The 26,445-nt window shown below is 44.3% G+C and overlaps 3 protein-coding genes and 1 non-coding gene across 9 annotated transcripts in view; 2 read left to right on the top strand and 2 right to left on the bottom strand.

Moving 5' to 3' along the window:
* Positions 1 to 1,282: 1,282 nt before the first annotated feature.
* LOC142803785 (uncharacterized) lies at positions 1,283 to 12,265 on the bottom strand. 3 transcript variants are annotated; one of them, XM_075889814.1, is made up of 8 exons: positions 11,877 to 12,011; positions 10,143 to 10,605; positions 9,106 to 9,269; positions 7,540 to 7,691; positions 6,124 to 6,267; positions 5,165 to 5,464; positions 3,534 to 3,828; positions 1,283 to 2,151 (listed from the first exon to the last, which is right to left on the bottom strand). In XM_075889814.1, the coding sequence occupies exons 7-8, from the start codon at positions 3,735 to 3,737 to the stop codon at positions 2,062 to 2,064; spliced, it is 294 nt and encodes a 97-aa protein (XP_075745929.1). In that variant the 5' UTR covers positions 3,738 to 3,828; positions 5,165 to 5,464; positions 6,124 to 6,267; positions 7,540 to 7,691; positions 9,106 to 9,269; positions 10,143 to 10,605; positions 11,877 to 12,011; the 3' UTR covers positions 1,283 to 2,061. The 3 variants fall into 3 exon arrangements, 2 of the variants coding, with proteins under 2 accessions (XP_075745929.1, XP_075745928.1); XR_012894289.1 differs by lacking the exon at positions 11,877 to 12,011 and adding an exon at positions 12,129 to 12,265 and having other exon boundaries at positions 1,283 to 3,828; XM_075889813.1 differs by having other exon boundaries at positions 1,283 to 3,828.
* TRNAK-CUU (transfer RNA lysine (anticodon CUU)) lies at positions 11,596 to 11,668 on the bottom strand. Its single transcript has one exon. It is a non-coding gene; the product is annotated as a tRNA-Lys (tRNA).
* On the top strand, positions 12,082 to 15,299 carry LOC119185293 (uncharacterized). 4 transcript variants are annotated; one of them, XM_037434373.1, is made up of 2 exons: positions 12,082 to 12,220; positions 13,224 to 15,299. In XM_037434373.1, exon 2 carries the CDS (start codon positions 13,230 to 13,232, stop codon positions 15,147 to 15,149), a length of 1,920 nt encoding a protein of 639 aa, XP_037290270.1. In that variant the 5' UTR covers positions 12,082 to 12,220; positions 13,224 to 13,229; the 3' UTR covers positions 15,150 to 15,299. The 4 variants fall into 4 exon arrangements, with proteins under 4 accessions (XP_037290270.1, XP_037290272.1, XP_037290271.1 ...); XM_037434375.2 differs by lacking the exon at positions 12,082 to 12,220 and adding an exon at positions 12,363 to 12,494; XM_037434374.2 differs by lacking the exon at positions 12,082 to 12,220 and adding an exon at positions 12,520 to 12,659.
* A 617-nt stretch (positions 15,300 to 15,916) lies between these two features.
* LOC119185295 (peptidyl-prolyl cis-trans isomerase FKBP8) overlaps positions 15,917 to 26,445 on the top strand; it is a 34,089-nt gene continuing 23,560 nt past the window's right edge. The window contains exons 1-5 of the mRNA XM_037434377.2: positions 15,917 to 17,712; positions 17,847 to 18,204; positions 20,887 to 21,034; positions 22,311 to 22,398; positions 23,433 to 23,543. Coding sequence (XP_037290274.1) covers positions 17,866 to 18,204; positions 20,887 to 21,034; positions 22,311 to 22,398; positions 23,433 to 23,543 — 686 coding nt within the window. The 5' untranslated portion in view covers positions 15,917 to 17,712; positions 17,847 to 17,865. The remainder of the gene's footprint in view (positions 17,713 to 17,846; positions 18,205 to 20,886; positions 21,035 to 22,310; positions 22,399 to 23,432; positions 23,544 to 26,445) is intronic.

Raw genomic sequence — 26,445 nt, 5'->3', positions numbered from 1 at the left:
AATTGAAAAACGAGAAAGAAAACAGAACAGAGCAATTTTTACTTTCGCTGGCCGGGCACATGGACAAGGTGCCTGAACACCTGAGGGGGCAATGCAAAATGCACCTATTGGAAGTGCTAATGCACTATGAAGTAAGACAAGTGCCGACTGTATTGTCGACGATCCAAGGGCCGGCTGATCAAGCAAGCCAACAGTAATGAGTGTTGCCAGAAGTATTGTAAATAAAATTTTTTGATGTTTTTCCTGATTGCGTAAAGTTTGTTTTGTCTTCATGAAAAGTTTGGGGCCTAAGCAGCACTTGGGCCCTAGTACTTCGTGAAAAGGAGGTGATACAAAATAGGTCATCAGAGGCAGAGCAAACGATTGAAGCTAAAGTACAGTTTTCTCTCATATGAAGCACAATATACAAATTTTTCAATCAAGGCAGAACCATTATGCAAGTGAATTGCTACAGGCCATGTAGCACCCAGAACGTGTTGTTATTGCATAGGCAATACAACTATAGTTTTTTTACATTTATTACATTTAAGTTTTACAGAAAGTTTATTATCTTTTATTTTTCAGAAAGTGGAGCAAAAGCTAAAGGCCACGTGGCCTCACAGAGGCTTGGTGTTCAAAAAAATACTTTTGCAAGCTTTCAAAAGAATCGTATATTTTGCTTCTGATGACAAGCAAGACCTATTCTGCTGGATATGCTGCCAATTGCAGTGCATTGTTGTTACACCAAAAGTGCCCCTCTTGTATGGACGACACTAAGGTGCATATTGTACAATTTTCTGAATGCTTGGGGTTCTATAGAATATTAGGCCGTTTCGTTATTGGGGGAAATCTCAAAGCACCTCGCATCGTGATGCGACTAGCGCTGCAATCGTGCACCGGCAGCAGCTCAAGAGTGTGCAGACGCTTAAAGAGTGTAGAATTGAACCACGTCGTCTGCTACGACACAGCACAAACCGCATTATTAGCCAGCGCACGAATATCGTTGTTAATGCAGAGACTGGACCGATACTCTGGAATAATCATTAAAAACATTGCACCGGAAGATCGGATACAAAGAAACAAGGAACGACAAACTACAAATGCGATAGTGAAGTACAGATGCAATAGTCTAGTGGTAGTGTAGCATATAGCACCTGGTTTAGTGTCTTCTGGCTTGACAAACGTTCAGGATAATTTTAGGTTTGCAAGTTTTTTTAACTTTGCTTTGTGACTATTGTAATTGAGACAGCTTTTGGGAGCAATGTACTGTGCTGGCCGGACAGTGCAGTTAATATGACACAAGAAGTGCTTGATTGAATTTAATTATACAATAACAGCATCATCCACAGTACCTTGGTTAATATAACCAGTCACTATCAAAAGTCTAAACACTCTAAACGGAAATGTTGCTGAACACGTATGGTGAAACTCAAAACACAAAAAGACCTCCCAGTTTATCCATTGGTAATACCACATAACTGTTTTCTTATCTGCATGTAAGCAAGGCAAATTTAGTAACTGTTTTTTTTCTGGGAATCCAGTCAGTTTATTCAGTACAATACAGTGCAAGTAAAAAGTTGATATAATACAGAAGGAGGTCCCAAAGTAAAAACTGTCAGGGGGACCTCCTGTGAATTCATGTATAATAATATAGAACAAAGATTGGCAACTAAGGAAAAAACAGCAAGCGAATAAAACAAAATGAACGTAATGAAAATTATGATTGAAACTTATGGTAGTTCAAAATATTTACATGTAAGTGATAAAACAGGAGATAACTAATTGGATTAAATGACTATAACATAACGCATACATATCACTAACTAATACAGTGTTACTTCAGAACCTATACAGGTACACATAAATGCATATAACCGTATTTAAACACATATATATACACATACATATATATTCAGGTATCGCATGTTGTTAGTAAGAACTGTTTTAGATGCCGCCGTAAACAATGTAATGAGGGGCTTGATTATTACAACTAAGTAATTTACGCCAGTACAAAACAATATTACACGTAGCAGAGCCTTGGAATGCTGTAGTGGGTCATTCTTTTCAGTGCCTTCCTGTTGGTCATCCTATTGTGAGCAAATGCCCCGGATACAGGGAGTCCGCCTTGACTTGCCATTGCGCTGCCTGCTCGTAGTGCTGTCCAATCAACACCTACACAAATTGGGGCAGAGTGCTGTGGCCTCAATACAATTTCTACTCTCCTTCTACAACCTGATAACAATCACACATTGAAGGGCCTGTTTGTGCTTTTTGTGACTGTGCGTTTCTCGGGCAAGGTGCACCATTTGTCAGCAACTGATCCACATAGTACATGGTTACCCCTTGAAGACGCAGAAAAAAGCACCTGATGACATGCACTGTCCCCATTCCAGTGCGCTCGGTGCAGTTTCTTAGTATGGTTTCTCACTCACTCATGCATTTGGTTCCTCTATTGCTGACAACCTTTTGCCTGCCACTGTTATCAGCTTCTGTGCCTGTTAGAAAAACTTTGTTTACCTTTGCGAACTGTGTTTCTAAATTTGATGCTTTATTTTAAATTTATTAACACCTCTCGTGAAGCTTCTTGGAAGTGATCAGCACCTCTATTTACAGTAGTCGAAGTGCGACGACAAATTGCGAAGACCCATTGGTTGTTGACGCCTGCTACTAAGCTCCTACCCACCGCACAAAATCAACAAAATCTTTCTATATATGCCAGATCTTACCGAGTGTGTGCCTATTTTTGCCACAGCCAGACATGCTGTAGAGTTTCGTGATGATTGGTATTGGCTAAACAGAGGCAGGGTATCAAAAGATAACGAAAAATAATGGCCAAACAGGAAATGAAAAGGTGGCCAGCTCGCGGAAGGGCATCAAGTATGGTTGACAGACGAGGGAGGTGGCTTTCAAAAGTGGGTGAGAAAACGATGACATCATCCAGATAGCAAGGGCAGGTTGACCATTTAAACAGTCACAGACACACGGTTGCCCTAACAATGGAGACAAAGTCTCAGTGAAACGAAGTGTTTGCACCTCTCGGAGACTATGGGCAAGTCATTGTGGTCCTCAGCCTTCAATCAAGGTCTTCTCGCAGCTGCCATTGCCTTTTATTTTCCCCCGTTATTTTCTCGTTGTTGATACGCAATGTCGTTGGCACTCCACCATGACTTCACAGCCATTTGTTGGACCAACTGTAGCCACCTTCATCTTTAGTTGACTAATAATGAGTAGTGGGATTGACACAATTTGTGTGGCACATACCCATTTATGGTGGTGATAGTTTTCAGCTGGGTCACACAGTGGCACATATTCTTTAACACCTTTACTAAAAAAAGATGCATTTTCGATGGAGGCACAAATGCCGTAGGCCCGTGTGCTCTGATATAGATGCACGATAAAGAACCCCTCATATCAAATCACTAAAAAAAATTTCCTCTTCACTGGGAAACAGGTAGTGCTGCATTGGGCCCTGTGTTGACAGGACACAAGATATTATCCTGCCAAGGCACTTTGCCTACTTCACTGAAGAAATAAGTAGCATACAGGTTCCTGACCTGCCGAGCTGCTTTGGCAAAGTGGCGTGCCTGTGTACGAGCCACTTGCATTGGCGGCTGTGCAAGAAGCTCCCGCCAATGGCTAGAACGCCGCTGCCCTAAGCCATCCACAGAATCAGCAAAGCCAGGGCCACAATATGCATCCTCATCTACAGTGCCTCTGTGCATTAGAAAGTTTTGGAGAGCACAGAGGGCCTTCACCATATTTTAAGCTTGTTTTGGCTCTTTGCCCATGGTCCGCGCCAAGATTCTCCATCTGGTCACCAAAATCCCGAAAGCGTTCTCGACACACCTCCTAGTTTATGGAGAAAAAAAAAAGAGAAAAAGCATAATTGACAAGTTACCATTTCAGTTCCCATCCCATAACTCTCAGGTAAACATATACTTTCAGCTCTATTTCTGAACAATCACCAACAACAGTAGCAGAAATTTTGGTGCCACTTCGTAGTGCCAAAATTGACACAGGGAAAAGCCGCAACTTTCCGTCGCTAGACTCCCAATGAAAAACAGGTTAATCACATCGGCCTTCTGTGATGAGGTGTAGGTAAGGAGAATCACTGATGTGAGCCCACGTGACATGCTGCCCGTCCGAGAATTCTGTCCCCCGTGTGAATACGAAATTAAAGGAGCACTGCCACGAAACAGTCAAAGCGAACATTTTGTGGCATGCAAAAAATATGCAAGACAGCAACAACAAATTTAAACAATGCACATTTAAGGAACATGGTAATGCACATACTGTGCATGTGAGGGCAGAATGGAACATGTCACAACGTAAACTAGATGCCATAAGCTCACGTCGGCTACCATGTTCGTCCTGTATGGTGATATCACATCAAACAAAGCTTGTCCACAGCACCACAGCAGTAACTAGATCAGTCCAGAGCATTGTCAAAACTACTGGACAAAATTGGCAACTTGACTTCTGTCAGTGTTGCTACAGTCGCCAACCAATTTTTCATGCTTGGTGATGACTGCAATATTGTCAAAAAAATCCAACACACTGAAAATTTGTACAGGCAATAAAATTCAGTTCATTGGGATTATAGTGAAGGTGGAGAATACGTAATGCGCAGGATGGCTCAGAAACGGTTGCCACACACAAGGAAGCACAAGAAAGCAAGGGGGGTAGAGTCTATCGAGGGAGTCGCTTGAAGTGCAATCTCTACATCACATGAGCGATGGAAGATGACACCGGCAAGTTTACAAATACACTTTCAACTCACACCAAAATTTGAAATGCTTTGCCACTTGTTCATTCCCCCTTGCTGTTGTCCCATATTCGAAACAATGCAACACTTGCAACATGACTCGATAACTAAAATCTGAGTACTTGTTTGGCAGAGTGTTTAAAAGACAGAAGATTAAATGAGGCGTAATATGTTCGTAAACATACTGCAAGTCCATGGCTTCTTTTTGGCATGTGGTATCGGGAAACGAACTATAATATACTCGGCGATGAAATACCCATGCTCAGCTGATACTGCACGTTTTTAGTTGGCATAAATTCATTATTATCTTCAAAAGCAAGTGTTTAACAGATTTCCCAAAATGAGTACCAAGTTAACACACTGGGACTAAAGAAGAAAAAAATCAACACTTCCTCTCAAATCCAGGTTTGTCTAATTTACCTTGCTCTGCTCAATCGGTAATTGAAGATGCGAGTCTCGCCCTCGTCCAGGGTATGGCCATAGGAGGTCGGTGCGGAGTTGGAAGGCTTCGTCTCCCACAAACACGCAAGGCGCTGGGTGGGACGTGTTCGGAAGTTCCAGGTCTCGCGAGATATGAAGCTTTCCATTCTCCAAGCGACACCCGAACTTTGATTGTTCTAGGACTCCACCATCACTCTGTTTGCCGTAAGCACCAAAGTCGACGATCACGAACTTGTAGTCGCTTTCGACAACGGCAAGCAGAACAATGGAGTATGTGCCCTGCAATGAGTATGCATACAATAGGATTGTGTAACATTATTCTAGATGCTTTAGAATGCTGATGTGCTGAGAGGCCAAATTAATGGGGTTGCAACATAAGAGTTCACATCTAGTGTTTCTAATTAAACACAAGGTTAACTTTTAACAATGCCTGCATGGAAACTGTAATGTAATTTATAACTGCACATGCACCAACATTCCATCCTAGCTTCAAGGTACATAGGTAGAGCTATGTGAATAGCAAAATTTTTGTTGTGAAGCCAATTCTATTATTTCTTGATTATATTGTAACAGTTCAAAGCAAACTTGACAAAAAAAGTTGGAGCGAACTCCTAAGAATATTCTCTTTGAAGTTCCCTAAAGTGCCCTGTTATAATACATGTTACCAAAAGAAAGTTCGTGAGAACGTTAAGGAATACTATCATACTTGCTGCAAGTACGATATACTGTATGACAAACCAACGTGCATGTGTGCTTTGTAAAGATCATGGCATCATATTCCACACATCGGAACATCTGATGCCACCATTCAGACAGCACACTGAAACGTACTATGTGTTCAGTGCTTACAATGGCACATACAATTCATGTGCAATAGACAGCAATTTTAACGGAATTAAGTTGTCTGCAGAGTGCATCAGAACATTATACATACTAACCTTATAATTGAAGTACACACTTCCAGAGTTCAGAGGACACTTAATCTGTATGTGCTTTCCATCAACAGCCCCAATATAGTTAGGAAACTGCCATGTCCGGCTGAATCCTTTAGCGATATGCAGCCATGTCTCCGTCTTTGGCTCCTGAAATGAAACAAGCAGTGATTTTATCAGTAATGATAACATTGTGGGATCAGTGCCATGGAAGTGGAGATATCTAAGCCAGTGAAAGCTTCATTTTATCACTGAGAGGAAGCCTCAAACATCAAAAACTGTCCACAGTTTAAAACATTAGCTTCATGTACCATGGCCGACTGTAGTTTTTGCCTGAGCCGCTATGCACTGTTGACCCCTTCAGGCCACTGGCAAACTAATAACCTTTTTGGCAAACTAATAACATCTATTTCAATGAAAGGTCATTCCTTTCCTCTTAAAGATAGCTCACGAATCCTCACGACGGCTTGAAGCATGCAGAAGTGTGCATTTTAAAGTGAGGTACAAAGCTGGACATGTTGAAGTGAACTTGACTCTCACTTCTGGCTACATTTGGCAAGCCACAGGGTGCCATAGATAGCCAGATCACACAATTCTTTTTCAGTATGCTTCTCTCACCACACAGCATACTTCTTGCATGTCTGTAACATCATCTTTGTATTTATTTAATGGATTTTAAGAAAGGCATTTGAAGGTTTTGACCTCTCTTTTCATTAACAAGTGACATTACCAAATCAAGTGCTAAGTGCACTCGTACTTAGCACTACATTTCTAGGTTCTTCAAGGGAATGGCCTTTCATTTGATGCAAGAAAAGAAGAAATGAAAATTGTCATATTAGTATCACTTTACCAAGTCAGCAAGATCAGTAAGAAGAATAAAATAGCCTGACAAGTAGGGTGAAAAAAAAATTAACTACTGCAATTGAATATGCCCATGAAAGATAGGCCACGAATAATGCTTCAGAAACAGGAACTAAAACTGAGGAGACGAAACACAGCCAACTAGGTTACGGTGAATACACATGTACAGCAGGCATGGCATAAAATGCGACATTTCAACTTCAAGCGAAACTTGCACATGCAATTGCTGAAGTGACCACGTTGTGTCACAACAAGTTGATTCTGTAAAGGTGATGCTTCTGATGCATGTGTTAGTGCCACATTGAGGCACTGTTTCATTTAGTTGACCCTCAGCAATTGGTGATTTAATTTTGTTAAAATGTACAAGTGCATTTCACAGTTCATTACAAATTTGCGGCTGTGCGGCCATTAGTTATCGAGATCTGTTAATGATTCCGACTCTATGACTTACTGTACCTTCCACACACCACACTGTGATATGGAAATCATTATACTGATGGCATGTGTGTGATCGCCTTTGGAAGGAAACTATAGTTACAAGTTTTGAATATTCAGCCACACCTTTACATGTTCGTCTACTTGCACGCATGTACAGTGGTTTCAGTCTGGACCAAAGTGCCGCACATGTCTCTTGCACGGCCTCACGAGCTGTGGATATGTCCACATGAAATGATAGGGCAATGTCTTGCATGAGGGCTCCTGAGGACAGATACCTGCATTCAAATTTAGTTGGTTTCTAGTCAGCCATTGCATAGCCATATAAAGAGTTTATATTGCCATAACAAAATTCAATTGCAACTCGAACCAAGTATGGATATTCTGTATAGTTATTACATGTGGTCCTTAGGTGTATTACAGGCACAAATGTTGCATGAGAACAGAAAGCTTTAGTTCCAAGGGTCTCTAGCCACTGGATATTTGTTTGAGCATCGTATTGCACAGGTCCTTTCTTCTATCTGTTCAACAGCCACATAAAAGAAAAAAAAAACAAAACAAGTAACAAAATGAGCTTGTGTATGCAAGTACTATAGGGGCCATGGCACTAAAGCTCTGTAATATAACAGGAAGTCGTACAACACTCAAAACTTGCCATTGATGAAGCACTCCTTAAACAACTAATGTGCCCTCCAAATTCTATTCTGCAGCACTGTTTTTATGTACGTACACACAATTAGCCCGATGACCATGTGAGGTACTGACAAATGTGGTAAAAGAGATTAACTACAATAGATATTTTTTGAACTATTGGCAAGCAATTTCTCTTATCATATTGTCATCACTAAAAAGTAGCATAAATTATGCAAATTGAAGTTGAAGTGCATAGCTGTGTAGGCAAAGTAATTTTGTACGTAATCATAATATATATCAAATATCAACACAACGCAATGCAATAGAGGTGTAAAAATTCTGCACCTCATAGATTACGCTTACAAAACTGCTGTGCCTTTGTTTGAAAACATTATCCGTTGTCCTGCCATGACTTCGTTACTGCCAACTGGTTTGGGGAACTCCTAGCCACATCAGCTGGCTAGTTTTTCAGAAAGTTCGAGTGCCTACAGCTTACATATCATCAAACACAATGGCCACATGCAGCTGAAATCAAGCTGGTGCTGCACAATCAAATCAGAAATGAACTGCAGGACACATTGTAAGATTTCTGCATATCTTGCAAGACAACAGTGCTCAATACATAGTGTGCACGTGCGTCACGCAGCGCTCCTTTGTCACTTCCAAAATGCGCCACCGACATGCCCGGCTACCTACTGACTCCGTCGCCTACCGCTGCCGTGTTGTCTCCTCGTGCTTGCGCCCGTTTAGTACCCTATGCATGACACATTGTCCATTGCTGTGCATGGGTGTCGCAATATACGCCAGTTCAATGGGCCATGGGTAACATAGACAGGTGCTGACAAAGCAAACTGAATCGCCATACTTGATATAACATTATGAGCAAGTTTACATGAGAAACAATCACAGTATTTACTAAGTAGGTGAATTAATGCACTACAAATGTGTATTATGCATGTAATCCTATAGTACATTTGGCATTAAAAATATTCATAATGCATTAAACAAACATTTAAAATACAAGTGTACTGTCACAAGGTTCCAGACAAATTGTATTACCTCATGGTCATAGCAAGTCGCTCTGCTGAAGATATGGGCTCTCGGATGAAGGTCTCTCTTTCCAAGTCTTCCTTGACCAAACTGAGGATATAGTCAAATTGTGATGGGGACATGCGATAGTACTTTTGGAAGTATTCTAGGTCCCTAGCACGCATTTTTTTCATCTGAAATAGAAACAATAATTTCGCTTTTTTTTTTTTTCTTTCCCAGCAAAGGTCACAAAACATAACTATGCAGATTTATGTTGACTGGCACCTAAGCGAGCAGCATATCCATAGCTCAACACTTGTAGAAATATGTGTTGCGTATATTGCATGTGTATTCCTCCATACAGGCCAAGGAGATTACTTCATGCATGTTCCAGAGTCAGTCTCAGATGACCAAATTAGAAATCATATCTCTGGCAGTCACAAGCACAATCGAATAACTTTAAGTAAATAAAAAGAAGTAGTTGTGCACTGATTGCCCGAAATTGTCCTCAACAAAATGTGGCCGGCAGAATACGACTTCCATGCAAGGCGAAATCGATTTGTGCCAATCTGAATAATGAAAGAAGTGGTTCACTTTTAGGATGAAAATTTATGGAATTAAGGTACGCATGAAATATTTACTTTTATCGGAGCAAGCAGTGTATTGAGCACAGGACGGCTGTGCACTAATATGAAAAAAAGGGGGGGGGGGAGGCACGAATCAGCCTGATAACCAGGCAGTCACAATTATTGATTGGTCCACGCGGAGGGAGGTGCTGCCGTGTGTCCTTTGTCGTCGCGAACACTTTTTAATTGACAGCTCACCCGCACTGCCGATGGTCAACTTACTTTTGAAAAACGTTAAAATCGCATAAACAGACGAGACTAGAACGTTTTCAAACAACGCTTTCTTACAAAATATAGAATCGCAATGCACATTTAATGCTCTGATGAGGAACCATCTTGAGTTAGTATTATGCTTCGTTTTAACGCACAGCGAAATGTTTTAATGCGTGCGCAACTAGCAATGTAATTTATTGGCGCTAATGCGATAACTGGTATACGTACCGTGGTGAAAAATTCACTCTCGGCGTGCCGCGTTCACCATGACGGGCGCACCCACCACCTCCGCTGGCGTTGATCCTCCAGCATCATTTGGGCCAAAAGGACCTTCTTCTGAGCTGAGAGGGCATGTGTGACGCCCGCTCAGCTCACCCTATGGCTCCCAGAACTGTCCGAAACAACTTGACCGGTAGTAAGCAATGCTATGGGATGAGGTAAAGCATCAGCGCTTTTCTGGAACGGGGAGAGTGGGGTGAAAAGAGAGGTGGATAAAAGGGAAGAGGAGAACAGGAACGCGTGCACTCGGCATGAGCCTTGGTGATTGTGGCGTCACGGCTTGCGTGCAGCCGCCACGCGCTGACAATCCATCAAAAATGCAGCCTACTGTTCAAATATACTCTGTTTATCGAAACAGTCACATCTTCCGAGTAGAATTTCGAAGTTTTCGCCAGATTTTCCCAGTTTTGTCCTGAAACAGAAGAGGAAAAAGCACGAAGTAACATTCTGCAAGCAAATGACATCAATGACATGTACAAAGAAAAATAACAAATTATACAACAGCCAGCTTACTCGCATCTATTAGCGAAAAAAAATTATCGTTATTTATATTATATTTACTTATCTGTTCGCTGGCATATTTGTAAAATACGCGTGAGGCAACTCTACCCAAGTCTTCATTCACTTTACTTTTTTTTTGCTTGGCGAAGAGATACCGCTTTAGTAAGGTGGCCCATGAATAGTGGCATAAATGCATATATGTCACAAAGGTTTGGGAGGGGGGGGGGGGGGGCACACATCGTGTTATGGCGGCTATTTTGTTTCTTAGAAATATGTCTTCTTTTTACATTATAGTAAAAGTTAAAGTCATGCTTGAAATAAGTGAAATAAAGCGAGATGGGCGTCAGCACGCTCGGCGCTAGGAGAATGTAACGTCTATGAGCAGGAGGAAGCTTACTGCGTTGGTGAAGTAAAGTTTCGAAGTTTAACTCATTAATGGTTTCTGGCATACTTCTAGTCAATATGCAACATTGAACAGGCAGTGATTGCTCAGTTACATTTTCATTCATTTCCATGTTTTTAAGTCACATAAAACACAATCTTTTCTTTGCGTAGAAGTGTGAGATGCACGGACACGCACGCATCGGCGGGATTCTTGCGTTGACTGTGCAAAATCGTGTTACGTCGCGTCTGGGAGAGGGAGCGAGTTCTGGTGTAGCAAAGGGGGAAGTAGGTATGTGCTGATTTGTCTTGAGAAGGGAGGAAGTGTTCTTTCGCAACCACTCATCACCCTGCATGCAGACGCCCATGAAGACACTTTCGGCCTGACGTTCCGTCATTCCGGTTCTTGAGGACCGCGTTTAGGAGACGCCGTTGGCTGCACTGAAGACACGAAAGGGGCTTATGCAGCCGAAAAGTAATGAACAATTATTGATGTTGAGTTGACGTTAAAAAAAAAAAACGCCCAACGTGGGGCTCGAACCCACGACCCTGAGATTAAGAGTCTCATGCTCTACCGACTGAGCTAGCCGGGCGATGTGCACCGAGTTGCTTATTTCTGTATAAAAATGCGAAATACCACAACCTATTGTTATTTGTTGCAAGATTTTGATGTTATAAAGTTTACGACCCAGATACCTTAAACTACGAAAGCCAAATGATGCCATCATTGCCCCAATGTCATTGTTATCTGTTCAATAGCGACCTGTGGAAAAACGCGAAAAATTACGCCTTGGTGCTTACCGTTCGGCTGGGGTAGCTAGTTTTGCTCTCAGCAGCGTAATGGCATAGCGAGTTACTCTACTGGTGCTGAAAGGGGCAAGCGCGAACCTTGATATCACTCAACTTTATTTCTATGAGTGCGTTTCGATATCATCCTAACCACGACATCGATCTGGTATGAAATCTTTTCAACAGATGGCGTAGACGGCAACATCTCTCGCAGCACCACGTGAAGAGCAAGGGGAAAAAAAAAGTAAAGAAAAAGGGCCTTGCCAACGTTGAGAATTAGGCTTATCCGCTGTCGACGTTGCTGGCACGTACGGCGTTCCAAAATATGTTTAACTAGTCATCTCAATTACGCCAAGGTGAGAAAATGCTCTTCATCCACACTGTCCCGAGGCCGTTGGCATGAACGTTGCACCGCTGACCGCGAACTGCGCGTGCCATGTTACCGATATGGGGCGATGGCAATGCGCTTGCTGAAATCAAGTCGGCATTGCCCTTACACAAGCAGTCTTACGGGCGCTCAAAAATTATAGCGTTGCCGCTCAGTATGCTCGTGGTAAAAAATTATTGACGCGCCTACTTGGCTTCGGGAGCTGTTTTGCACAATTTTACGCAGCGATATGTTCACTCAAGGTGAAATCTTCGTCTTTGCCCGCGACAAAACACCGCACGCACAGCTGTGCAAGGCGGCTGCGCCAGTCACAAAAAGAAGTGTTAAGTATTCTGTGCATGCCTGCGTCGATTTCTCGTCCCTTAAGAAGACGTTGATGAGCTGTCACGTCGTCCTTACAACTGCAGGTGATTGCTCCTCGTAGAAACTGATTCGCGGCGTGGCCAAGTCGCTGAAAAATTCATCGACACCACGAGATCGGTGGCAGTGGCGATTCTTGCGGGTTATCGAGGGAGGCTTGTGGCGGTTTGCGAAAACACTCGGTCGCCTGAGGGCCCGTTTAATTATTCAACTGCGACGTACTCGTTGCAGAAGCTGCTCATCCAGAACCTAACCCTTTTACACCTTCGCAGTTTCAGGGAAACCCGTTGTTGCCGAGACCTGTCAGCATCATTTGGTGTTTCGACAAGCGATATGATTTGTCGATTAAGCGCACAGCGTAACAGAACTGTTGAACGGGAGTCGGACGTCTGCAATATTTTGATCCCAATTATGTGATGACGCTCGCTGCATAAAATTACGCTTCCAGTTACAGTACACCCTACTCACCCTACTGCTTGTGTTTTTGTTCTCGTCTGCAATTCATCTGCTCGTGCCATGTAACACGATTGTAGTTATGGGTCTTCTGACAGCGGACTTTACAAAAATGTCTCCTACAAAGATTTATGTTGTGTTTTCATTTCCTTCTGCAGGTCGCCATGGAAGAAGAACAGCTAGATTGTGACTCAGTTGTCTACCAGTGCGGCGCTTGCGACGAGCAGTTTTCCTCTCTGGAAGAGATAGAGCAACACCACAGTGCAGATGGAGGAAACATGTGTCCATTCATGGTGGCAGCTGTTATGCAGCCTCAGGTTGATGGCAGTAAGGCCGAAGTTGTGGTTGTCTCGGGAGACGTGATAGTTCCGGATGAAGTCACTCTTGCCGAAGATGTTGATGATCCCGAGTCTATAGTAGTCGAAGCGCTTCCGGCAACCAGTCACGGGCACACCTGCGCCGTATGCGGGTGCAGCTTCAGCTCAAAGTTCCTCTTGGCAGCTCATGAGCAGTCGCACCAAACGAATGAGCAGAAAGTCCATGCCTGCGAGCTGTGTAAGCAGAAATTCAGTGACTCGAACGAGTATGTCACCCACCTTGTGTCGAGCCACACCAAGAAGGACCACTGCTGCACCATCTGCTACAAGTGGTACACATCGCGCAGCAACCTGAAAACCCACATGATGATTCACGCTGGACGTAAGCCGCACCAGTGCGATATCTGTGGCCGCCAATTCACCGTGTCGAGCAACCTGAAGGCTCACCGGCGCATCCACACTGGCGAACGCAAGTACGTCTGCCAAGTGTGCAACAAAGGATTCATCACCTCTACACACCTCAAGACGCACATGGCAGTGCACACCGGCGAAAAGCCATACCAGTGTGAGATCTGCTTTCGCGAATTTGCTGTCAACAGCAACATGCGTGCCCACATGCTGACACACACTGGCGAGAAGCGGCATGAGTGCCAGATTTGTGGGAAGCAGTTTGCCACCTCGAGCCATGTAAAGACGCACTTGCTGTCCCACACAGGCCAGCGGGATCACAAGTGCCCGACGTGCAACAAGAGCTTCACGGTGGCCTCCAACCTCAAGGCACACATGAAGATCCACTTGGGCCAGCGGGACCACGCGTGTGACCTCTGCCACAAGCGCTTCTACACTAACAGTGACCTCCGGTCGCACAAGATGATCCACACAGGCGAAAAGCCATATCAGTGCGACGTCTGCAACGAACGCTTCACCAAGATGTCTAACCTCAACTCTCACCGCACAACGCATACGGGTGAACGGCCCTACCAGTGCGAAGTCTGCCTCAAACGTTTCCGAAAGTCCGTCAACTTGCGAACACACGTGCAGACGCACCAGTCGGACCGGGCTTACCCATGCACACAGTGCGATGAGGCATTCCCGAACATCACACGACTCAGGGCGCACACGAAAAAATGCCACCAGGAAATCTTTAGCTGCGACACATGCAGCCGCAGGTTTTTGTCGCGTGCGGCATTGGGGGCGCACCAAAGGATTCACTCGGACGCATACGCTTTCTTCTGCATTATGTGCGAGCGGTCATTCGCCAAAGAGCAGCATCTGGTGAAACACATGGAGGCACACGCAACAAAGAAAAATGAATGTCCCACCTGCAACCTGCGGTGCACTTCGACGAATCAGCTTGAGATTCACATGCGGACGCACACGGGCGAACGGCCGTACGCCTGCAGCTTGTGTCCGCGCCGCTTTGCAAAGCAGGTCAACCTCAAACGCCACATGCAGATCCACACGAAAGTCAAGTTTGAGTGTCAAGTCTGCCTAAAAAACTACATTTCGGACAAAACGCTGCAGTCGCACTATCAGAACTGTCACCCCGACTTTCATGCCGAAGCAGATTGCACAGATGCCACAAATGAAATCCATATTGTTGTCAACCGGGATCCTAGTGAGGACTTCATTGTGGAGTACGAAGGTGAAGTGGAAAGTTTAGAAGAGGATAGCGAAGAGGCAGGCAAGAGTGAGGCTGAAACTGAAACACAGCAGCTTGTGATGCAAGCAGAAGTGCAAGAGAATACAGCTGTTGAGGCAGTGTAACTGGCAATGTATAGAGCCTCCTAGAAAACACAGGAGTCTTTACAAAAATAACCAAAGGTTTCTTGTGGACTTCATTCTGGGAAATGTTAAACTAAATGTTGAAAAAATTGAATAATAAATGGCTACAACTGTGGCTATTTCACAGGTTAATGTTTGTACATTAGAGCTTGCAAGATAAGCTATAATTAAGCACAATTTTTTTACTATATTTCAATCTTAGTCGTGCAAGATTAGTTCTTTTTCAGGATATAACATTTGGCTTCCACACGACCGTAGCTGCTTTTACGCTTTGATGCATTTGTGACGTGCATTTTTTTTTTGTCGCATTGATTGTGTGTGTAGCTGATTGCATTGCTGTGGAAGTTAGAAATTCAGACAAATTTCACTGAAGCATTAACGCAGTCAGTACTGCCAGTTTAACTGCAGAGGCATTGCCTTTGGGGAAAAACCTTTTACGATACAGCATTTGCAACTTTGCTTACCGTTCCCCTCCTTTTTCCTTTTTTTAAAAAGGGCCAATTCAACGTACCTTTGCCATTCTCATATGCTCTTTAAGCAGTCGTGTGTTGTTTATCTAAATGCACGATTTGCTTTAGTAAGACAATAGAGTGATTGGACAACAGTGCAATAAAAATAGATAGCTTGTATTATAGTGGATAATGCAGCCTTGTGTTAAGGGAAGCACACAAAGCATATTGTTCGCATTAAAATTTGAAGTTTACTTGCAGAATTAGATTTTATTGCCAGTGTATACAGCTAGTCTACAATAAATTTAGCTGGTGTTTGTAAATTTTTTACAGTATAAATGGGGAGCTGTGTGCGGGCATAGATTGAACAGGCCATGACAAAATGCTCAGCTATGCATGTTGTTCCAGCAGGCGTTGGTTGTTCATAACTCATTCGACAACTATACCCCCCACCCAAATTTTGATGGAGGGGGTATTTTAATAAAAATCAGTAATTACATAGTTGTTTTTCTCTACAGTCAGACATTAAGCAGATGTCCCCCTCTCTCTGAAAAATACCCCCACCCAAATTTTGATGGGTTTTTTTTTCCACAGTCAAGCATTGAGCAAATGCCCCCCTCTCTCTGAAAAATTTCCTGGCCTGATTTGAGAGTAGACGAGAAAATGCCCTCATTGGTTTACTCATTATCTATGACCAATGGTGCACTCAGTCTTTGTAAGTCCAGGTGTGGTCCCAAGTGGTTGTTTTACATATAGAAATTGAGCTATCGAGGACCAGCAAAGCTGTTCAACGCACGACACATAGGAGAAACATCGGTAAAACCTATTGGGCTAGTCAGTGCATGTCACAAAAAAATTAGACTACACAAACCGCTGTGAAGGACTGGTGAAAAAACTCTTTCCTTTTGCCCATCCGTCTTGGTTGTTTGTATGATCAAATTTTTTTGAGACACAAATAACACAGGATTTTCTGATCGCACACCATGCAACTGAATTCTGTTCAGAAATGCCTGTTTAAATTTGCCTTATGCTCCTTTAAACATTTGATTTGACTGCGACAGATGCTCAGTCTTGTCTTCCGCATGGCACATACATCGGCGTTGGATGTGCATGTGTTGCCTTCATTTTTAATGGACCAGGTGAGCACTCGCAGGGCCAGGGTGGGGAGGGCGTTGGCGCAGAGGTTCAACCCCACCGAAAATATAAAATCTCACTTTTGTATGTATGTGTATCTGCATCCACACATGCATACATACAGGGTGGTTTAACGCTCTCTCTGCAATAAATTTGTGGCTACGCTCTTGCAGTGACTAGTGGAAGGGATTGCCAGATACCTGTGATACATTGCTTTTTTTCTGCAAATAGGTTGCCTATGCCGCAAAACAGCCTTGCCTCAACCTACATTATTATCAAAATCGTGAGGTTCTGGGCTCCTTGGTACCGGTTTTGCTTCTACTTTAGAACGTAGGCATCCTTTGTCATTTGTTTGTCGTGTCCCAAGGGATTCCCGCCAACGGCTAGGGGCGACGGGTCATGCTTGGCGTAATTGACTGACGTTTTAATAAAGTTTTCTTTACCTCTCCTCATTTTCACCAAGGATGGTTCAAGCGCAAATCGCCGTCACCCTAGCACTCGCTTTAATTTAGATCTTAAGCATTACGTTTCTTCAAATAAGATGTTGATTACCCTAGAGAATTGCTTTTGGAGGTAACACCAGGGGACACAATTTACCAGGGGTGTAATGAACGAAGCTGTAGATTTCACAGAAGAAGAAAAAAAAACGCGCACCGGTGGCGACATCACATTGAGTGGGTAGGTGCCGATCATCCTACGAACACCATATACCACCGAACTAGAAAACATTCTAGAACACTCTACCAAAACAATAAAACCCTAGGGTCATTGGCCCGTGGGCTTTGCTTGGCTTCGTGCGCTCGGTGCGGCGAAACAAGCCGGCTGGCTCTGCAGCCGCGACGAAGAAAACGGTGCTAGTGTCGGACGGTCCGCTGTGGGCCAGTCACAGCCCTTGTTTTTCCGTCGAAACCGTGACCACCGGTGGATCAAAGGCCCGGTCAACCGTTCGTATCAGTAGAATCGTAAGTGCATCGCTTCATGGTTGTTTTTAGCGGCACAAGCTAAAGCTTCTGGAAGTTCTAGAACCCCAATCCTGTGCCGCGTGGGGAGTGTGTCTCTCGGAAAACTCCGTAATTCAAGCGTTGGTCTCTTTCAGAAGACAAAATACGTAAAGAATGCCCGTGATCACGGAAATTGACGAAGACGTCAAGCTCCGAGTGGGTCCAAAGGGAGATGGTCCGGACGCAGTTGCCGAGGTCGCCAAAGGCGACGGCAGAGAGGAGACCTCCAGTGGTTCGAGGGCCGTGAAAATTGACGGTTCAGGGGATGACGACGACGATGACTCGGACATGCCGCCGCTGGAGAGCTTTGACGCCGGCGCCGAAGAGTCGTCAGCCGACAAGGCGACCAAGAAGAAGGAAAAGAAAATCGTAATCGAAGACGAGGAACCGGAGAAAGAAGTCGACGAGGACGGCTGGCTAGACGTCCTCGGAAGCGGCGAACTCAAGAAAAAGGTTAGTTTAGAAGCGCTGAAACGACATATTGCGCATGGGGTAATCGTGCGACAGATGTGTGCCTTAAGCTGCTTTGCTTGAAAAGCTTGCTGTTGAGCGATCGCTTTTTTGATCAGCTGTTTCTCAGAATTTTTTTCGGTTAGTCTCGCCGAAAGAAACTTGGCAATAAAATGCCAAGAGTACACGTGACAAGCAAGCTAGTCCTGTGTTGTGTTTGCGCAACATTTGCTGTTGAACGTAAATGTTTTTAAACCGTATTCAGGGGAAAGTCATTTAGGCTTCCAGTTTTGTCTAGAGCAGGGAGATGCCGTGTTTAAAGAAAGTGTAGTGCCTCGACATGTCCACAAATTAGATACATTTCTTGCACACAGGTGGCTGCAGCAATGCACTCGTGTTTGGCGCAGCATGATAGCACAAAATGAGGACATGTGATAACACAAGCACTTCTTTCACAGTGTCGTTTTGTGGGATTGCTCATGCACTATGTACCAGCAAGCCTAATATGCTCTTGTAATATGGTCGGTGACTGTGTTTCGGCTAGTCAACATGTACACAGCTTGTGGGCAGTGTGTAAGCTGTGTGCTGAATACAGCTAGAAGGATTCTGTACCCTCATAGCTATTTCCTTACACAATACACACCTTTCCCAGATGCCTGAATTTGTGCCTCTTCAAAAACAGTATGAAAGATGTACAATTGCTCAACAGCTGATAACTCCACCATACGTTGCCCCTGTAGAAGTTACGGAGCGACGAATTTATTGAGAGAGTCTGGAAATTGGGAAACTTGTCTTGTGTGCGTTCTGCATTTCTTGCTTTTGTTGCAATTTTGAAAAACACCAATGGGAACGTACAGTGTGACTGACACATTGCAGTGAACCAACTCGCCAAGATTGAAGTCTTGTTGAAAAACAGTTCATGAGCTGCACAAGTTGTTTGCCTTGCATCAGTTTGTCCACGGCGCTTGAAACTGTAAACGCCATGCACACCTCTCGACGCCTTTGTTGGTTTATTTATGCTCCTTTTTTTTTCTTTTATGCATCACAGGCTCATATTGATGGGACTAGCTATTTAAGTGAAGTACATCGCAAAAGCAGCAAGTCGACCCCGAGCTAGGTTTGGATGATACACTGTGTAACATTTCATTGCTTATGCACATTTGGCACATTAAGTGTTGACTGAACTTGTTAATGCTAGAGCATAAAGGCAGCACCTATTCTCATGATATTCCACATGTTTAAGTTATGTGCCTATGAATAACTTTACAGTTTGTTCTTCCATTTGCATATTTATTCTACAGAGTTAATCTCACTGGCGTTCATACGCTTATGGCATCACCAGGAGTTATAAACAATAATAATTAAAGGGGCCGTGCAACACTTTTCCAAGTAATCATCGAACGGCTTCACTAAAAAAGTTTATTGCCTCATGAATTTATTGCCGCAAAAATATTTTAAATTCATCAAGTACGAGCAGAGTTGCAGAGCTTTGTCGCTTCTCTTAATTGCTATCTCTTTTCTTTGGTCCCGATGGGTGCGCAGTAAGCTAAGCAGGAATAGGCGGCACGAGGACCCAAAGTTACGTCATCTGCGACTTATGACTTTGAGCGCTTTTTTTTTTTCCTCCGGATGTTTGTCTTACTTCTAGTGGGTCGTGAGCATCAGGGGTGCACCAGTAGGGGGCAAGGGTGGGCTGGAGCCCCCCAAAATTTACGCCTGCCCCCCTTTGCCACCCCACCCCCACCCAAGAACAAGCATAGTCAACACACAAACAAACACATATGTTCTTAGCCTACCTGCCCCCCAGAAGGAACTTGCTTGTCGTCGGTGACGCTCCCTCATAAAAGATCTGGCGCCGTCCCTGGTGGGCGTGTTATCAATTCACAGTTTGCCGCTGTGGCTGCAGTGCCTATGCAGTCCTCACTGCTCTAATCAGTCAGTGGCCATAAATTTAAATACATGGTATCATTTGTAGAAAGAAGAGGGAATGATTTCTAGCTGATTTTGAGAATGAACGGTGAATTCCAGGGCCGCATGCTTCGCTATAGTGTTTGGCTTGTGTGTTGAAGGGAGTCGCAACGATCGATAGGCTGAAAAACTGTTGCAGGACCTCTTGAATTTGTATACCAGTTTAAGTCCTCGTTACCATCAACTAATGTGCACATAGCAGTCAACCACTAAAGACATGACGAACTTCCTAGAGATGCTTGAAAGACGGACTGGTCATGGCCACTAAACTCAAAAGGTGATTTGCACAACAGAGTGTAATTTGACCTATGCCAATGCCACACACAGTAAAGTAGTTTCGTCTCAATATTAGCAGCAATTATTAAAAAAAACTGTTGCACAAGTAATTGCAAATTGTTCAATGAAGCAAATGATTTGTTTGGGCATAGTTATTGAGCATCGCATTGCTGATATGGGTGTTGGTAAAGTGCACAGACACCAGAGTATTCACAGTACACAGCTGAGTGAGAGAACAGTATCTTGTTATCCTAGTTGTGCTGGTTATACTGGGTTCCGGATCATGTTGTGCAGGCTCGGTTTTTTTTGTTCATAAAGCGTAAGGCAGAGTATGCACTTGGTTTTAACGGCACAGAAAATTAATACTAGGAACTTGTTTTGCTGAAAGTTGTCCGAATTCCTGTTCATAAAAGAAGGTTCTGGTAACACTCTCTTGTGTAGGTGATTAAGCCGGGCCTGGGCAAAGACTCTAGGCCGCAGCGGTCCAACTGGGTTGTGCTGAACGTGAAAGGCACACTAGAAGATGGCACTGTCTTCGAGGAACATAACGACTGGCGCATCATCTTGGGGGACATGGAAACTGTCTGTGGTGGGTGACGTGAGCATGTGTTACAGGGAAAACTGTTATGAGAGAGCGGCTGATTTCGCTTGAATAGTTGTCTACTGCTGCCAGTTTGTGTAACTGCTCTTGCATGCAATGAGAAAAGAAATGTCTCGGATAGGATGGGATTTGAACCCAGGCCCTCTGCTTGGCAGCCAAGTATTTATCATAGTGCCATGCTAGAGCCTCAAACTACATAAAAAAAGACCTTATACAAGCATCGTGCTGGGTAAGGAATCACATTAATAGATCTAGTACACTTAAACCTCATTATAATGTTTCTTCTTACACGAAAATTAGTTTGTTATAACCAAACATTTTTTGTAGAGCTAATTTCCTAACATTATAATTATTCGAAGAATATTTTTCATTTACTTCACTTTAACAGATATTTTATTATATTTGGCTTGGTTATATCAGTGTTCGAGTGTATAGCGTGATAGAAGAGAAGAAAAAAAGGTTAAGAATTTAGAAGAGACTGTCGTCTGGAGCGGCCACACAGACTTTCTTGAGTTGTTTGTTTCTTGGGCTCAAATTCGCTCCAACCACTTTGTTTCATTAAGGTGCACCTTTTATTGCACGTTACAATATCGTGGTTATGGCACATGTGATTCTTAATTTCGTTTTTTAGGCCCAGTTCTTGATAGTCCCCATTTTTCAAAATAAGCAACTTTCTAGGGTGCCTGCGTACAGTTGCTTATGTACATTACAATAGCCAAGGCTACCGACAATGAATTTGTCATCTTAACTCTTTCATGCATTTTTATCGGGAAACAGCTCTTCATTTTGATATTCAGCATTAGCTACTCATACAACATGCTCTCCTGCACTATCTACTTAGCAGGAACAGCACATGCTTATATATCTATAAAAATGCCTCAGCTCCAATGTCTAGCACGCCTTAAGGATGACAGCAGGAGGAAAACAAATGTAACATGTCACATTAAAGGCCACACAAAGCAGCGTCATCTTTGTCAGATTGTCAAAAGCTTAGGAAAATATGCCATTGAAAATCATACACGTGGGGCTCACGTGTCTGAACAAAAAAATTGAGAAAAGGTGGTTATCAGGGGTGACCACCGTGCTGGGAAGAGTTGAAGGATGTAAGCCTTGAATAGCCGTATTCCACAGCTACTTTGGCCTAGGACAGGTTTACGGCAACGTCTGCAGCATATAATGCTTGCAGAACAAATATTCACTCTTTCCTTTGTCTACTCGTGTTGTGTTGGTGCATTTTCAAGCTCTGTGACATGTTTTTGTGCAGGCTTGGACATAACACTTGCCCTCATGGAGAAAGGAGAGATTGCTGAAATTGTGGTCCCGGCCAGGCTGGGTTATGGAGACCAAGGAAGGTGAGACGGCCATACTCACGCATACGCACTGATATGTCTTCATTACTGTCTTGTTACAAATTGCGATTATAGATTGCAGATAGATTATAGATTACAGTCATATATTGCGAGCAGAATTTTGAGCAGCTTTCTTCGACGAGCTCACACAAAGGTCATGTGAGTTCTCTTGCCTAATAAAGTTGCGGTAGAATTTACACGTGCATCGTGGCTTGTCATGCGAACGTATACAGTTCTCAGGGTATGTATGTTTGGAAGCGAGGAACAGTCCTAACAAGTGACAAGGCTATTTGCAGGTTTAGAAACAACGCTTTATACACACACAAAACATGCGCCCTAAACAAGCTATTAAAACACAGCGAAAACATAAACTAGTACCAAAATTCAAGCGCTCGGGGTGGACACAGGCTCACCTGCTTCCATGTCCATCTGGTACGGTCGGGCATATTGCTGAGGCATAGCATCGAGTTGAGGTGCTGAGCTTGTAAAGGGCAGCTTCGGAGTGGTTGGCACAGGCTGCTGCTAGATGCTTGCCAATACGAAGCGCTTGGAAACGGAGGAAGTTGGCAATCACGTCACGCCCTCAGCGTCAACTCGTGGACGGCAACACTCGGGTATCGCACTCAGGTCAGGCCATTCGACTCTCTCGAACAACTCGCGCTGTCTGCCCCTTCCTTTCCTTTTCCCCCACTTCCTTCCTCGTGCCCTGCGTCTTTAGCACGTGACTCATCGTCCTCCAGCTTCTTCATCAACTCACTCGTTGGCGTGCACACCACGGTACTACAAGGACATCTTGTGTGAATAGAATGACATGCTAACAGTGTCACTTAAAGATGTACTAATGGTTCAAAAGTAATAAGATTCACACATGACTGTTAGGTTTGCTATCGCATTCTTAGGTGCATCAGGTTGGAAGCTTCTGTTCCCAGCGTTATTGCAGCTCAGTAGATTTTGTGGATGTGTATTAGATATGGCCAGCTTTGGGCAAGTGAGGATTACTGTGGCAGGTGCTCAAGAGGCCTTTCTCACCATTTCAGGGAGCCAGATGTGCCCCCCAAGGCAAAGCTGCACTTCAATGTGGAACTGCTGGACACCTATCCTGCCAAGGATGAGAGTGACCTGCCTTTCCAAGAACGCCTCTCCATTGGGTATGTTTCAGGACACTAACACATTGCTCTTGGCTTGTGTCATGTTACTGACTCTGTAGTCTACCTGCTTGTTTTTGGCTCGTGCTGTGTCTGACCATGCTGGATGTGGTGCTCATCGAGCTAGTTGTAGGTAACATTTATTATTGTTTTAAATGTAGCAGTCGATGCATATAATTAACCATCCTAATATACCGGGCATCTCCGAGACGTCAGAATTAGAGTAGGAAAAAAGTTGGGAAAATACGGTAAATTTTTGCTGATAACAGCAGCAGATATCAAATTTTGTACTGTAATCGACTTTGTGATTGCAAAGGATTTCTTATCTAAACAAACTTGCTTCATTTAATTGCCTTGAGGGTCCTGTAATTGCCGCATTAAAGTCATTTAGTACAATGCTCAACACACTAGTCTAAGACACTTCGAAGGCACACCCCAGCACGTTCCAGCAAGCTCCGATGCTGTGTACTCTAACAAGCAGTTTGAGATGAGCCACACTTGAGCATTCATTCTTAGTGGCCATGCATGCTATGATTAGGGCTCTTTCAAACCTGGTGTTTTTGGCGAATGTCATCAGTGCTGTCAGGTGCCCGCTGTAAGTGTTCAAGACAAGCTTCTTGACCTCTGTATGTATGGACCTTCTAAATTTTCGATCGCTTCCTAAAAGCTTTCTGTTTAAATCTGGTTTCGAGAAATCTGAACTCACTCTCAGTGCTGTAACATATTGTGACTGACGGAGGGGTGATCAAGGTTTATTCAAGCAGCTGATCGTCAGCCAGATGATATGGCGGATAAGTACCTCGCTGCAGCTCTACGTTTTCTCGTCGTTTTCATCTTCGGCGACCACCACCCTGGTTGATGTCTATGTTGCGCCGTAATATCACCCTCCCGTGGCGAAAGTGCCATCGCAGCGCTTTCCAAGGTGATGAAGAGCTAGCAGGGCAATATGGTTTCAGTCTAGAAACGTGTACGATGTCTGTCTGGGTTGACGTGGTCGAAGAAGCTGAGTCCGCAGGTGCGATTTCATAATTGACGTCGCTAAGCCGGCGGAGTACTCGGTAGGGGCCGTTGTAACAGGAGAGAAGCTTCTTGGATAAGCATACTTTGCGGAAGGGTGACGATAGGAGTACCAGAGATCTCGGTATGTAGTGGACGCGTCGATATCGACTATCGTAGCGATCTTTTTGCTGAGCTTGCGACAAAGATAGTCGGTCATTGGCGACTTGTCGAGCTGTATGTGCTCGACCAGTGACGACGCTGGCGTATGTAGTAGACAAGGGTCTGGTCGAAGGAAGGAAGGTCTCAAATGGTAACCCTGGATGCCGACCAAATAGCAAATAGAATGGTAAATAACCCGCTGTACTATGTCGTGAAGAATTATAAGCCAAGGTGACAAATGGCAGTGCACTGTCCCAGTCACGGTGATCGGACGAAACGTACGTTGACAGCATCTGAGTAAGCATTCGATTGAGACGCTCGGTCAATCCATTCGTCTGGGGAAGATCGGCTGGGGTAAGCTTGTGCTGAGTGGAGCAGGTATGGAGAATGCCGTCGACGATACGTGAAAGGAAGTACCTTCCTCGATTGGTAAGCAGCTGTGGAGGAGCGCCATGATGTAGAATGACGTCGTACTATAGAAAGTCAGTGACGTCGGTGGCGCAACTCGGCGGCAGTGCTCGAGTGATGGCAAGGCGTGTGCTATGAACCACAGTGACAGCAACCCATTTATTAGCCGAGGTGGACATAGGAAAAGGGCCTAGCAGGTCAAGTCCAACACAGAAGAGTGGCTCCATGGGTATGTCGATGGAGTGTAAGTGGCTAAAAGGCAGTACCAAGGGGCGCTTTCATCATTGGTATTGGTCACATGAAGCGACGTAATGAACCACAGTACGGTACATGCCGGGCCAGAAAAAGTGACGTCGCACTCGATCGTATGTACAAGAGACACCAAGGTGACCGGCAGTTGGTATATCATGAAGTTGTTCCAGGACACTGTTGCATAGATGGCAGGGTAGCACAAAAAGTAGTTCCAGGCCATCAGCATTGAAGCTGCTATGGTACAGGATGTTGTCATGCAACTTGAACAGACGGGTCAGGTGACGGGGCCGTTAGACGGTCGATAATAGCCACTAATGATGGGTCCCATCACTGCTCACTGGCGATGTCAAGCAAAGCGTGGATGGACAGCACGCAGGGGTCCGAGTCAGGGTCGTGTAGTTTGTGCTCTTCAACTGGATGACGTGACAAACGTGGATGACGTTTGCATCTGCGTGAAGTCGCCCCGACTTGTAATGTACCTCAAACGAATATTCCTGCAGACTTAGTGCCCAGCGACCAAAATGACCAGACAGTCTTTTAGTGATGAGAGCCAGCTGAGAGCGTGATGGTCCGTGACTATGGAAAACGTTCAGCCATATAGGTAGGGCCTGAATTCGGTCACAGCCCACACTAGCGCTAGGCATTCACACTCGGTGATTAAGAATTTCTGCTCGGCGGGCGAAAGGAGACAACTGGTACTGGTGTAAGCAATTACTCGATCCTTGCCATGCTCTCGTTGACCGAAAACCACCCCAATTTCATGGCCACTGGCATCGGTCCGAAGCTTTGTATGCGAAGCAGAGTCGGAATGGGCCAGTATTGGCGGCATAGTCAGCACATGAATAAGGGTAGAAAAAGAGTCAGCTTGCTTGGCACCCCAAGTGAAAGGAGCGTCCTTTTTTTTTAGAAGATCAGTAAGAGGTCCGGCAATGTGAGCGAAGTTGCTGACGAAGCGACGAAAATAGAAACATAATCCTACAGAACTGCGGACGTCCTTGGTTGAGCACGGTACAGGAAATTCTCGCCCTGCCCGCACCTTAACATGGTCCAGTTGAATGTCGGCAGCACTTACAAGGTGACCGAGTAT

The sequence above is a fragment of the Rhipicephalus microplus genome, chromosome 3, assembly GCF_043290135.1.
Source record: "Rhipicephalus microplus isolate Deutch F79 chromosome 3, USDA_Rmic, whole genome shotgun sequence".
NCBI lineage: Eukaryota > Metazoa > Arthropoda > Arachnida > Ixodida > Ixodidae > Rhipicephalus > Rhipicephalus microplus.
This window is presented reverse-complemented; position numbering and strand designations above follow the sequence as displayed.